The 14,071-nt window shown below is 40.7% G+C and overlaps 2 protein-coding genes across 2 annotated transcripts in view; both read right to left on the minus strand.

Moving 5' to 3' along the window:
- The window catches only part of LOC140720912 (uncharacterized), a 129,100-nt gene that overhangs the window by 34,815 nt on the left and 80,214 nt on the right, over nucleotides 1-14,071 (minus strand).
- Nucleotides 1,103-7,625, minus strand: LOC140720877 (uncharacterized). Its single transcript, XM_073035727.1, has 3 exons — nucleotides 7,436-7,625; nucleotides 5,053-7,154; nucleotides 1,103-1,108 (listed from the first exon to the last, which is right to left on the minus strand). Exons 2-3 carry the CDS (start codon nucleotides 6,985-6,987, stop codon nucleotides 1,103-1,105), a joined length of 1,941 nt encoding a protein of 646 aa, XP_072891828.1. The 5' UTR covers nucleotides 6,988-7,154; nucleotides 7,436-7,625.

Consider the following 14,071-nt stretch of genomic DNA (forward strand, 5'->3'; position numbering starts at 1 on the left):
ATCGCTTCAGTTAGTCGCAGCTGAGGCTTGAAACTCTCCTATGCCCACAAGAGTGGGTTGATCATCGGTACACGGAACCACAACAAATGTGTGTGGCTGTCACTTAGTATAATCCATAGGAGTGTATTTTGGAATATCTTGTGTTAACCCTTGCCTGGGTATGTTGTGTGGTAACCCCTGGAAGACGGTATTCCTGTGACAGGTCATTTTCGCTGATAACTCGTATGTGGACGGATTCAACGGATAAGAACTTCGACGACGGTATCTTGAAGTAACGGCCGTTTCTCCACGTTTCACCCTGGATTACAAATATCTCTTTCCCGTCATTTATTCCGTGGATTACTGAACTATCCTACTTTACCACCTCAAGACTCTGAGATTTATTCCCTCAGGGTGGATACTCTGGGAGTTATATTTACACATATAGGCACTTAGATAGATAGATAGATAGATAGATAGATAGATAGATAGATAGATAGATAGATAGATAGATAGATAGATAGATAGATACTTTATTCATCCCCATGGGGAAATTCAACATTTTTTTTTCCAATGTCCCATAGCTAACTCGTCTAACAGTGTAAACTTTCCTTTACTTCGTTAAGTTACTATATGACAAGTAGATACTCATAAAGAAAGTGGTTTTAACATCAAAACCAGACTCCAGTGTGAACTCTATTGTTGTTGGTTCGTTTCTAAAACGTCACAGTTCGTAACAACAGTTTTATAAAACTAGTTAGACCACATCTGGAGTGTTTCATGCAGTTCTGGTCGCCCCCATTCTCGGAAGGATGTCGGGGCTTTGGACAGGGCGCAGAAGAGGTTTCCCAGGATACTGCCTGGATTAGAGGGCATGAGCTATAACGAAAGGCTGGACAACAGTTCAGTTCAGAAAAGACAACAGTTCAGTTTCCTTCTGTGGTTCCAGAGCAGAAGCTCAGTCTGTCTAATATTTCCACACAATTAAAATGGGGAATTTGTTTATTATCATCACGTACTGAGCTACAGTGAAAATCTTGCCTGACGTACCATCCACACAGATTGATACATTACAACAATACATTGAGCAGATATACGACAAAACAATCACTGTAACAAAGCATTATGGCTGCAGAGAAAGTGCAGTGCAGATAGACATATGGTGCAGGGTCACGTCGAGTTACATTGTGAGGCCGAGACCATTTTATCATTCATTTGGCTTGTAACTGTAGACAGAAAGCCGCCCTTGAGCTTGTCATTACTAATAACTGCAGGTCTTTTTTTCTCACTTCCTCGTGGCACTAGACGGGAATGTCCATTAAGCCCTTTAATTTTTGAAACTTGTATTGGAGCCTTTATCTATAACACTACGTGAAGCTGAAAATATTTTCGGTATCTCTATGAATGGAACAATACATAAGATTTCTCTTTATGGAGATGATCTTTTGGTTTTTATTTCAAAACTTGAGGAATCAATTCCTAATCTTTTGGAAACACTTAAAGATTTTGGTACATTTTCAGGATATAAACTTAACTTGAATAAAAGCGAATTGTTTCCATTAAATGCCCATGTTAGTATATATGATGATATTCTTTTTAGAATTGTTAATACATTTAGATATTTAGGTATTATAATTACTAAAAAACATAAAGATCTCTATAAAGCGAATATAGTTCCTTTAATGGACTCCATGAAGCAGCTATTTTCTAGATGGAATCCACTTACTTTTTCTTTAATAGGTCGTATTCATGCTGTAAAAATGATGATTTTACCTAGATTTTTATATATTTTCGAAAATATACCTATCTTTTTAACTAAAAAAATTCGATCAAATTGACTCTCTTATTTCTTCCTTTATTTGGACCAATAAGAGACCAAGAATTAATAAGTATCAATAACACAAATCTAAAAAAGATGCTGGACTTGCACTTCCTAATTTAAGACTGTATTATTGGGCTGTGAAAATTAGACAATTATGTTTTTGGTTATATTGGCTTGATAGGAACCAAAAATCATTATGAGTTGATTTGGAATTAAAAGCTGTTAAACAATTTTATTTAACTTCAATTTTAAGAGCTCCATTACCTTTACAGCTCTCTAAAATTCCAAATTTAAATCTTTACCCGGTTATTAAACAATCCCTACGGATTTGGGTTCAGTTTCGTTTTTAAAGAAATTTTAAACAATTTAAGTTGTCCAGTTTTTTATATCGAAACTTTTCATTTAAACCTTCAACATCTGACCCAATTTTTCTCCTATGGAAAAATAACGGGATCCATTCTTTTACAGATTTATTTTGTGATTGTCGATTGATGACCTTTGAAGAGTTATTTAACAAATTTTCTCTCGCTCATACACATTTTCAGCAATATGTTCAGATTGGACATTTTTAACAGCAATATTTACCTAAGTTTCCATATTTACAAGAATCTGATTTGTTGGATAACATTTTGAAATCGAATCCCTTAGTGAAAGGTTCCATTAGCAGAATTTATAATTTATTTTTGTTACAAAAGGCGAACCTATCACTAAAGACTAAATAAGATTGGGAGAGAGAACTTAATATGGCCTTTGTTAATGAAGATTGGCTTCGAGTTTTGTAAAACGTAAATTCTTCTTCTGTATGTGCCCACCATCGTTTAATTCAATTTAAAATTGTTCACCGTTATTATTTAACAAAGGAGAGACTATCTAAAACATTTCCTAGTATAGACAAATGCTGTGATAGATGTAAAACTCAATTAGCTCTTTGTCACATATGTTCTTGTCATGTTCTTCATTAAAATCGTTTTGGAAATCTTTATTTTCGACAATTTCTAAAGCTCTGAAAATTAATTTACAACCTAATAGATTGACTGTTCTATTTGGAATAGCTCTACATCATATTCAGGGTATTTCATCTTCAGATCAACATGTAATTGCATTTGTTACGCTACTGACAAGAAGGGCTATTTTATTAAAATGGAAAGATATTTCTTCCCCTACATTAATTGAATGGTTTTCTCAAGTAATGTTATGTCTTAGTTTGGAAAAACATAGAAGTAGAACTTTTGATCCTCGATTCGAATTTGAAAGAAGATGGGGTTCATTTGCCAAATATTATCATTGTAACGTTCTCGCTCGGGTGTGAAGTAACGCCGAGGTAAACGTCGAGATAAACCAGAATCAATGCAAACGAGACCGCAGTAAGATTAACCATTTACTGTTCACTCTTCACATTAACGCATGGTGAAAACTGTTGAAAAACAATACAAGATTGGTACAGTGTTTGTTCCCTTCTAAATATCACATTTACATTGTGAATACTTGCAAAGGTAAAACTACAATAACTACATTACATTAAAGTGCAGCATACAGTCAGAATCTAGCTGCTCCATTGGCTGCTTTAGACACACTTCAATACAAACTATCCCGACTCTTTAACTGACGAAAAGGTAAACCTTACCGACCGTCGTTACTTTTAACAGAATCGGCGTTAACATTTTAACTCAAAATACCGATTATCTAATGACTTACAGCGTTGCTTTCACTGTGTCTTTGGTGCATAGAGAGACCCTAGTCAGCGTTATGGTCGCACATGTGAGTGACCCCCGCCCTTGCGTGAATCTCAAACCGGTAATTCCCCACAAGACGCAGCGAACCCGGATGTGACGTCATCGCAGCCGCGATGTATTACAGACAAATCAATTGATTTAAACAATCCTAACTTTAACTAAAAAAATGCTAACAAATTACTACACGAAAATATTATAAACTAAATAACTGCCATAAAGGCAGCACACTCCCCGCTTGGCCTTCGTAAGGTCACAATGAACGTAATACAAACTTCAGTCTCTAAATCAGTCGTTAGGTAGAAGTAAAATGACTTCTGTAACAGGCCTTTGGTAAATTTTCCCATCGCCTTGGTCGGTAGTTTTCAACTCGACTTCCCTGACATGTCCATCCCTACTAGGGAATGTGGCAGTGATTCTGGCCATTGGCCAGCAGTTGCCGGCGATTTGCTTGTCCTTGAGCAGGACTAAATCTCCAACTTGAAGGTCCCTTCTCCATTGCTTTGTGTACAGGTCCTTATCGGAGAAGTCCCCTGGTGGAGGGGCAGCTCCTGCCTTCGGCGTAAGGAGCATTGATGGCGACAGTATGAAGGGGTTTTCCGGGTCAGGAGACACGGGTAGGAGTGGTCGTGCATTCATAATGGCTGTGACCTCTGCCATTGGTGTGCCCAGTACCTCGTGGGTCGATCGGATGCTTTGCTGCATCTCAGGTCTCCTTTTCGTGGTTTTTTGCAAGGGCGTGAACCGCTTGACTGCCTGCTCTTTGTTGTTTGGCAAGCACTGGCGTGATTCTCTGAAAGGTAGTGGGGCGACCCCACTATTTGCTTTGTCTCTGAAGACCTTGGTGTCCTCCGTTTTTAAGATGGTGGCGTCTTGAGCCGATGGAGCGAGTTTATTATCATGCTCCTTTTGAGCAAAGACAGACTGACCGAGCGTCTCGTCAGTTACTTTGCGCTTGTTAAAGCCTTGTGGTGCTTCCTGGACGCACATGGAACTTGTGCGGGGTTGAAGAATCATATGGCGGCTACTCTCTAGCACATTGGTCTTGAGTGTGTTAGCCGTTGATTTGTGTTCGTTGCCAGGGCACACCTCTCCTATCACCACCCAGCCCAGATCCAGGCGTTGGGCAAAGGGGGCGTCGTGTGGTCCATTGACCTGCTGCCTAACCTTATGTACCCGGAGAACATCTCTTCCTAATAGCAGGAGTATTTCTGCTTCTGGATCCAGCTCTGGGATGTGTTTGGCGATGTGGTGGAGATGTGGTTGGTGTAGCACCGCACTTGGCGTCGGGATCTCAGTGCGGTTATTCAAGATTTTCTCGCACTCTACGAGTGGGGGGAGACAGATGAGGACTTTACCATCCAGGGACTCGATCTGGAAGCCTTCGGCCCTCCTTCCGTAAGTTTTCATGTTGCCTGAGCAAGTTCTAAGGTAGTATGGGAACTGCTCACTCTCAATGTTGAACAAGTTAAAGAACTTTGGACTGACTAGCGAGCGGTTGCTCTGATCGTCCAGAATTACGTAGGCTTTGATGGCCTTGTCTTTGGCTCCCTTAGGGTACACCTTAGTGAGACAGATCTTTGAACAAGAACGGCTTGCCTGAGCTTGACCGCAAACTTCCGTACAGCTCGAGCTGACAACAGTTGTCCTGGAGTGAGCTTCTCCCTCCCCGCCGTCCTGTTGTGGGGGTGAAGGAGCGTTGTCGGTTTGCGGTGACGGGCCAGGATGCATGGCCCAGTCGTGATTAGTGCTATCACATTCCAGGCACTTCACGGCGATCGTACACTCTCTCGCACAGTGAGAGGTCGAGGAACAGCATCTAAAGCATATTCCTTTCTCCTCGAGGAGGGCCTTCTTCTCTTCAAGGGGTTTTTCCCTAAACGTTCTGCATCTTTTGAGGGGGTGGGGTTTGTTATGCAATGGACAATTCTTGCTAGAGTCGTTGTTAGTTGTAAGGACTTCAGTCTTAAGCGCTGAGACTGGTTTAGTAATGTTGGAATTATTCGAAGTGGATTTATCTGGCTTGGTGTAAATTGTACTGCTTCCTGGACCTATGAGGCTAGGATCGTTTCGCTTCTTCGCCTCCTTGCACACGAACCTGGTGAAATACTCGAAGGGAGGGAATTGACCTTCGTGTTCTTCCTTGTAATCTGAGGCAACGGACAACCACCTGTCCTGCAGCCCAAATGGAAGTTTGTCCACGAGTTGTCTAATCCCGGTTGGAGTGTCTAGGTATACTAGACCAGCTGAGTGGCCATCTTCTTTGGCGCCTTGAATCTCCATGAGTAAATCTCCAAATTCTCTTAGCTTGGTGTGGTCCTTGGCTGACACCTTAGGAAAATTTCCCAAACGTTGGCATAGCGCCGCCTCAATAATTTCGGGGGCTCCGTAGCCCTCCTGAAGTCTCTCCCATGCTTTCTTCAATGCTAGCTCGGGTTTGTTGATGTACACTGAACGCATGCGTCTCACCTGTTCGCATGATTCTTTTCCCAGCCATTTTGCCATAAGATCCAACTCCTGGGTTGCTCTGAGCTGGAATCCGTCGATAGCGTTGGTGAAAGTGGAGTACCATGCACGGTAATTTTCGGGTTTATCGTCAAACCGGTATAGTCCTGAAGTGACGAGATCCCGTCGTGCGAAATACCGTGCTGCGGATTCGTCTGCAGGTGGCGTGCGGGCTGAGGGAACATGTCCACAGGTACATGACTGAGGGCGTACATCTGTTATGGGATTTGCTGGTCTGGACTCAGTCTTTGCCTCTCTTCTCCCCAAATCCGGTAAGTTCGGTGTCGAGAAGTACTTGTCGTGAGCCCTTGCATTCCTGGGTTCATCGCGGAGTTGCGAGGGTAAATTATCTTCCTCGGATGGACGTGATGCCGTCGGGCCTCTCCAAGACTCCTCGTGAAGTGGGACGTTATCGAATAAGTAAGGAGAGGAAGAAAGAGTCTTCCATTCCATTTGAGATTGGACATAGTCCCTTGTACGTTCCAATCCGATCTTTTCTGAGGTAGATTTTCCGTCCTTCGGATCATGCATTTCTTCGGCGTCTTCTATTAACTCTGCTTCCACCTCGGCAGCTGCTGCTTCTCGTTCTAGCTTCAGCGCTTCTAACCGTGCCTCTACCCTTTTCCTTTCCAATTCGTTTTCGGCTTCTCTGGCAGCCTTTTCCTTCTGGTTTTCGGCTTCTCTGGCAGCCGCTTCCTTCTGGTTTTCGGCTTCTCTGGCAGCCGCTTCCTTCTGGTTTTCGGCTTCTCTGGCAGCCGCTTCCTTCTGGTTTTCGGCTTCTCTGGCAGCCGCTTTCATCTTTACTTCTAATTCTTCTTTGGCAAAGCGCGCTCGCACCTTGGCGGCTTCTGCTTTCGCTCTTGCTTGGGTGGCCTTACTTGATGCCCTACTGCCCCTATCGCAGGATGACGATGACTTTGACAACGACTTGATGCTGGATCGGGTTGACATGGCTGCACCTTAAACACCTGATAATGCCGCTTTTTCACTGTAACGTTCTCGCTCGGGTGTGAAGTAACGCCGAGGTAAACGTCGAGATAAACCAGAATCAATGCAAACGAGACCGCAGTAAGATTAACCATTTACTGTTCACTCTTCACATTAACGCATGGTGAAAACTGTTGAAAAACAATACAAGATTGGTACAGTGTTTGTTCCCTTCTAAATATCACCTTTACATTGTGAATACTTGCAAAGGTAAAACTACAATAACTACATTACATTAAAGTGCAGCATACAGTCAGGATCTAGCTGCTCCATTGGCTGCTTTAGACACACTTCAATACAAACTATCCCGACTCTTTAACTGACGAAAAGGTAAACCTTACCGACCGTCGTTACTTTTAACAGAATCGGCGTTAACATTTTAACTCAAAATACCGATTATCTAATGACTTACAGCGTTGCTTTCACTGTGTCTTTGGTGCATAGAGAGACCCTAGTCAGCGTTATGGTCGCACATGTGAGTGACCCCCGCCCTTGCGTGAATCTCAAACCGGTAATTCCCCACAAGACGCGGCGAACCCGGATGTGACGTCATCGCAGCCGCGATGTATTACAGACAAATCAATTGATTTAAACAATCCTAACTTTAACTAAAAAAATGCTAACAAATTACTACACGAAAATATTATAAACTAAATAACTGCCATAAAGGCAGCACAATCATTTAATTTGAATTACTCTGGATGGTTTCCTTCCAAATTTTTTTTTTTATATAAATACGAAATGGCGGTTGATGTTTCTTATTTTCATATTTAGATGATGGTCAAATGTGTGTAGTTATTGGTTTTTTCCCCCTAGTTAGATGGGGTTCCTTTTTTTCCAAATACTTTTATATATATGTAAATAATTTCCAATTTTATATTTTACGATCAGTTTTTTCAGCTTTATTAATTGTATACATATTAATCTATTGAAGTTTTGAATAATTTTATAGCTGTAGTAGATTATGTATCAATAAAAAAGATTCTAAAAATGAAAAATGAAACTAGCAAAACAATAACTGTAACCGAGCATTATGGCTGCAGAGAAAGTGCAGTGCAGATAGACATATGGTGCAGGGTCACGTCGAGTTACATTGTGAGGTCGGGTCCATTTTATCATTCATTTGGCTTGTAGCTGTAAACAGGAAACCGTCCTTGAGCCTGGTATTACGCGCTTTAAGGCTTTTGTATCTCTTCCCCGATGGGGGAGCGGGTTTGCAGCAAGAATGTCCAGGTTGTGAGGGTCTTTGAGGGACTGCTTTTCCGAGGCAGGGGAAGTGTAGGAAGAGTCCATGGAGGGGAGGCTTGTTTCTCTGATGTTCTCTGCTTTCTAAAGTTCTCTGCCGTTCCTTGCAGTCATGGGCAGAGCAGTAGCCATACAAAGGCGTGAAGTATCGACATGAAGCTCAGAGACCTCGGCCTTCACCCTGCCTTGTGTAGCTGGATCCTGGACTTCCTGTCAGATCGCCGGCAGCTGGTAAGAGTGGGTTCCCTCACCTCTGTCTCTCTGACCCTCAGCACACATACTCCACAGGGGTGTCTCTTTGCCGCCTCCTTTACTCTCTGTATTCCCATGATGTGTCGCCACCCACAGCTCCAATCTGTTAGTTAAATTTGCTGACTACACTGCACTGACTGGCCTAATCTCAGATAATAACGAGGCAGCCGACAGAGAAGAAGTCATCACCCCGACACAGTGGTGTCAAGAAAACAACCTCTCCCTCATTGTGACAAAAACAAAGGAGCTGGTTGTGGATTAGAGAAGGAATGGAGACAGATATCAAATTCAACATTTCCAAGTCTGTTGTTGACACAAAATGCACATTTTAATATTGATCATGACAAAATGTATTTTATATATCGTTAATGACATAAAACATATTTATAGATTGTTACTGACAGAGAATCGTACTTGTGCACTTGGCAATAAATTCAACAGGACCTGAGAAATCTCAGTGAGATTTGATTAGTGATGATCATCTTGGCAGCTCGGTAGGTCGAATGTATGAGACAGTACACTGTTAAATGCAAAACCCTGAACAGTGTCGATGATCAGAGGAATCTCAGACTCCAAGGAGGCGGGGCTATGACGTCAGTCAGAGGCTGACAGCGCTGACTGTGGACTGAACCATAAGAGAGAGAGCGATCTGCAGACAGGCAGTCGGCCAGTCTAAAGAGAGAGAGAGAGACTGGAAAAGCTGATCGCTTCAGTTAGTCGCAGCTGAGGACTGGAACTCTCCTATGCCCACAAGAGTGGGTTGATCATCGGTACACGGAACCACAACGAATGTGTGTGGCTGTCACTTCGTATAATCCATAGGAGTGGATTTTGGAATATTTTGTGTTAACCCACCCTGGATTACAAATATCTCTCACCCGTCATTTATTCAGTGGATTACTGAACTTTCCTACTTTACCATCTCAAAGCTCTGAGCGTTGTTCCCTCAGGCTCGTTAGCCTGGGAATTATATTTACACATATATACACTTAACACTGTAAACTTTCCTTTACTTCGTTAATTTACTAGGTTATAAGTAGATACTAATAAACAGAGTGGTTTTAACATCAAAATCAGACTCCAGTGTGCACTCTATTGTTGTTGGTTCGTTTCTAAAACGTCACAGTTCGTAACAACAGTTTTATAAAACTAGTTAGACCAAATCTGGAGAGTTTCATGCAGTTCTGGTCGCCCCCATTCTCGGAAGGATGTCGGGGCTTTGGACAGGGCGCAGAAGAGGTTTCCCAGGATACTGCCTGGATTAGAGAGCACGAGCTATAACGAAAGGCTGGACAACAGTTCAGTTCAGTTCAGAAATGAAAACAGTTCAGTTTCCTTCTGTGGTTCCAGAGCAGAAAATCAGTCTGTCTTACATTTCCACACAATTAAAATGGGGAATTTGTTTATTATCATCACGTACTGAGCTACAGTGATAACTTTGCCTGACGTACCATCCACACAGATTGATACATTACAACAGTACATTGAGCTGATATACGACAGAACAATCACTGTAACAAAGCATTATGGCTGCAGAGAAAGTGCAGTGCAGATAGACATATGGTGCAGGGTCACGTCGAGTTACATTGTGAGGCCGAGTCCATTTTATCATTCATTTGGCTTCTAACCACAGACAGGAAGCCGTCCTTGAGCTTGTCATTACTAATAACTGCAGCTCTTCTTTTTTCTCACTTTCTCGTGGCACTAGACAGGGATGTCCTTTAACCCCTTTATTATTTAATCTTGTATTGGAGCCTTTAGCTATAACACCACGTGAAGCTAAAAGTATTCATGGTATCTCTATGAATGGAATCATACATAAGATTTCTCTTTATGCAGATGATCTTTTGGTTTTTATTTCAAGTCTTGAGGAATCAATTCCTAATGTTTTGGAAGTACTTAAATATTTTGGTACATTTTCAGGATATAAACTTAACTTGAATAAAAGCGAATTGTTTCCATTAAATGTCCATGTTAGTATATATGATGGTATTCCTTTTAGAATTGTTAATACGTTTAGATATCTAGCTATTATAATTACTAAAAAATATAAAGATCTCTATAAAGCGAACGTAGTTCCTTTAATGGACTCCATGAAACAACTATTTTCTAGATGGAATCCACTTACTTTTTCTTTAATAGGTCGTATTCATGCTGTGAAAATGATGATTTTACCTAGATTTTTATATATTTTCCAAAATATACCTATCTTTTTAACTAAAAAAAAATCGATCAAATTGACTCTCTTATTTCTTCCTTTATTTGGAACAATAAGAGACCAAGAATTAATAAGTATCATTTACACAAATCTAAAAAAGATGGTGGACTTGCACTTCCGAATTTAAGACTGTGAATTTAATTGGACTGCGAGTATTAGACAATTATGTTTTTGGTTATATTGGCTTGATGAGAACCAAAAATCATTTTGGATTGATTTGGAATTAAAAGCTGTTAAACAATTTCATTTAACTTCAATTTTAGGAGCTCCCTTACCTTTAGAGCTCTCTAAAATTCCAAGTTTACATCTTTACCCGGTTATTAAACAATCCCTACGGATTTGGGTTCAGTTTCGTTTCTTTTAAAATTTTAAACAATTTGTCTAGTTTTTTATATCGAAACTTTTCATTTAAACCTTCAACAACTGACCCCATTTTTCTCCTATGGAAAAATAAAGGGATCCATTTGTTTTACGGATTTATTTTGTGATGATCGATTGATGACCTTTGAAGAGTTAATTTACAAATTTTCTCTCGCTCATACACATTTTTGCAATATGTTCAGGTGAAACATTTCTTACAAACATGTTTACCTAAGTTTCCATATTTACAAGAAACTGATTTGTTGGATACCATTTTGAAACTGAATCCCTTAGTGAAAGGTTCCATTAGCAGAATTTATAATTTATTTTTGTTACAAAAAGAGAACATATCACTAAAGATTAAATAAGATTGGGAGAGAGAATTTAATATGACCTCTGTTAATGAAGATTGGATTCGAGTTTTGAAAAACGTAAATTCTTCTGTATGAGCCAACCACTGTTTAATTCAATTTAAAATTGCTCACCGTTATTATTTAACAAAGGGGAGACTATCTAAAATATTTCCTAGTATAGACAAATGCTGTGGTAGATGTAAAACTGAAGTAGCTACTTTGTCACATATGTTCTGGTCCTGTTCTTCATTAAAATCGTTTTGGAAATCTTTATTTTCAACAAGTTCTAAAGCTCTGAAAATTAATTTACAACCTAATAGATTGACTGTTCTATTTGGAAGAGCTCCACATCATATTCAGGGTATTTCACCTTCAGATCAACATGTAATTGCATTTGTTACACTACTGACAAGAAGGGCTATTTTATTAAAATGGAAAGATATTTCTTCCCCTACATTAATTGAATGGTTTTCTCAAGGAATGTTATATCTCAGTTTGGAAAAAATAGAAGTAGAACTTTTGTTCCTCGATTCGATTTTGAGAGAAGATGAGGTTCCTTTGCCAAATATTATCATTTAATTTGAATTATGCTATATGGTTTCCGTTCAATTTTTTTTATAAATATGAAATGGCGGTTGATGATTCTTTTTAAAAAAAACTTAGATGATGGTCAAACGTATTGGTCCGGAGGGTTCATTCCTAATGGATTTTTTCCCCTTTTTTTGTGGTTACTGGGTTTTTTTCCGAGTTAGATGGGTTACTTTTTCCCCTTATTTTTCTATATATATATCCATTTTTATATTTTACGATCAGTTTTTTCAGCTTTATTAATTGTATACATATTAATCTATTGAAGTTTTGAATAATTTTATAGCTGTAGTAGATTATGTATCAATAAAAAAGATTCTAAAAATGAAAAATGAAACTAGCAAAACAATAACTGTAACCGAGCATTATGGCTGCAGAGAAAGTGCAGTGCAGATAGACATATGGTGCAGGGTCACGTCGAGTTACATTGTGAGGTCGGGTCCATTTTATCATTCATTTGGCTTGTAGCTGTAGACAGGAAACCGTCCTTGAGCCTGGTATTACGCGCTTTAAGGCTTTTGTATCTCTTCCCCGATGGGGGAGCGGGTTTGCAGCAAGAATGTCCAGGTTGTGAGGGTCTTTGAGGGACTGCTTTTCCGAGGCAGGGGAAGTGTAGGAAGAGTCCATGGAGGGGAGGCTTGTTTCTCTGATGTTCTCTGCTTTCTAAAGTTCTCTGCCGTTCCTTGCAGTCATGGGCAGAGCAGTAGCCATACAAAGGCGTGAAGTATCGACATGAAGCTCAGAGACCTCGGCCTTCATCCTGCCTTGTGTAGCTGGATCCTGGACTTCCTGTCAGATCGGCGGCAGGTGGTAAGAGTGGGTTCCCTCACCTCTGTCTCTCTGACCCTCAGCACACATACTCCACAGGGGTGTCTCTTTGCCGCCTCCTTTACTCTCTGTATTCCCATGATGTGTCGCCACCCACAGCTCCAATCTGTTAGTTAAATTTGCTGACTACACTGCACTGACTGGCCTAATCTCAGATAATAACGAGGCAGCCGACAGAGAAGAAGTCATCACCCCGACACGGTGGTGTCAAGAAAACAACCTCTCCCTCATTGTGACAAAAACAAAGGAGCTGGTTGTGGATTACAGGAGGAATGGAGACAGGGACCAAATTCAACATTTCCAAGTCTGTTATTGACACAAAATGCAGATTTTAATATTGATCATGACACAATCTATTTTATATATCGTTAATGACATAAAACATATTTACAGATTGTTACTGACAGAGAATCGTATATTTTGTGTTCCGTGTGTTATCTGAATGTACTTGCCTGTGATGCTGCCACAAGTCAGTGTTTCTCTGTCCCTGTACCTTCCCGTACTTGTGCACTTGGCAATAAATTCAACAGGACCTGAGAAATCTCAGTGAGATTTGATTAGTGATGATCATCTTGGCAGCTCGTTTGGTCGAATGTATGCGACAGTACACTGTTAAATGCAAAACACTGAACAGTGTCGATGATCAGAGGGATCTTAGACTCCAAGGAGGCGGGACTATGACGTCAGTCACAGGCTGACAGCGCTGACTGTGGACTGAACCATAAGAGAGAGAGAGCGATCTGCAGACAGGCAGGCGGACAGTCTAAAGAGAGAGAGAGAGAGACTGGAAAAGCTGATCGCTTCAGTTAGTCGCAGCTGAGGCTTGGATCTCTCCTATGCCCACAAGAGTGGGTTGATCATCGGTACACGGAACCACAACGAATGTGTGTGGCTGTCACTTCGTATAATCCATAACAGTGGATTTTGGAATATCTTGTATTAACCCTTGCCTGGGTATGTTGTGTGGTAACCCCTGGAAGACGGTATTCCTGTGACAGGTTACTTTCGCTGATAACTCGTATGTGGACGGATTCAACGGAGAAGAACTTCGTCGATGGTTATTTTGAAGTAACGGCCTTTTCTCTACGTTTCACCCTGGATTACAAATATCTCTCTCCCATCATTTATTCCGTGGATTTCTGAACTTTCCTACTTTACCATCTAAAGACTCTGAGCTTTGTTCCCTCACGATCGATAGTCTGGG

This window comes from Hemitrygon akajei, unplaced genomic scaffold (genome assembly GCF_048418815.1).
Source record: "Hemitrygon akajei unplaced genomic scaffold, sHemAka1.3 Scf000048, whole genome shotgun sequence".
Classification (NCBI taxonomy): Eukaryota; Metazoa; Chordata; class Chondrichthyes; order Myliobatiformes; family Dasyatidae; genus Hemitrygon; species Hemitrygon akajei.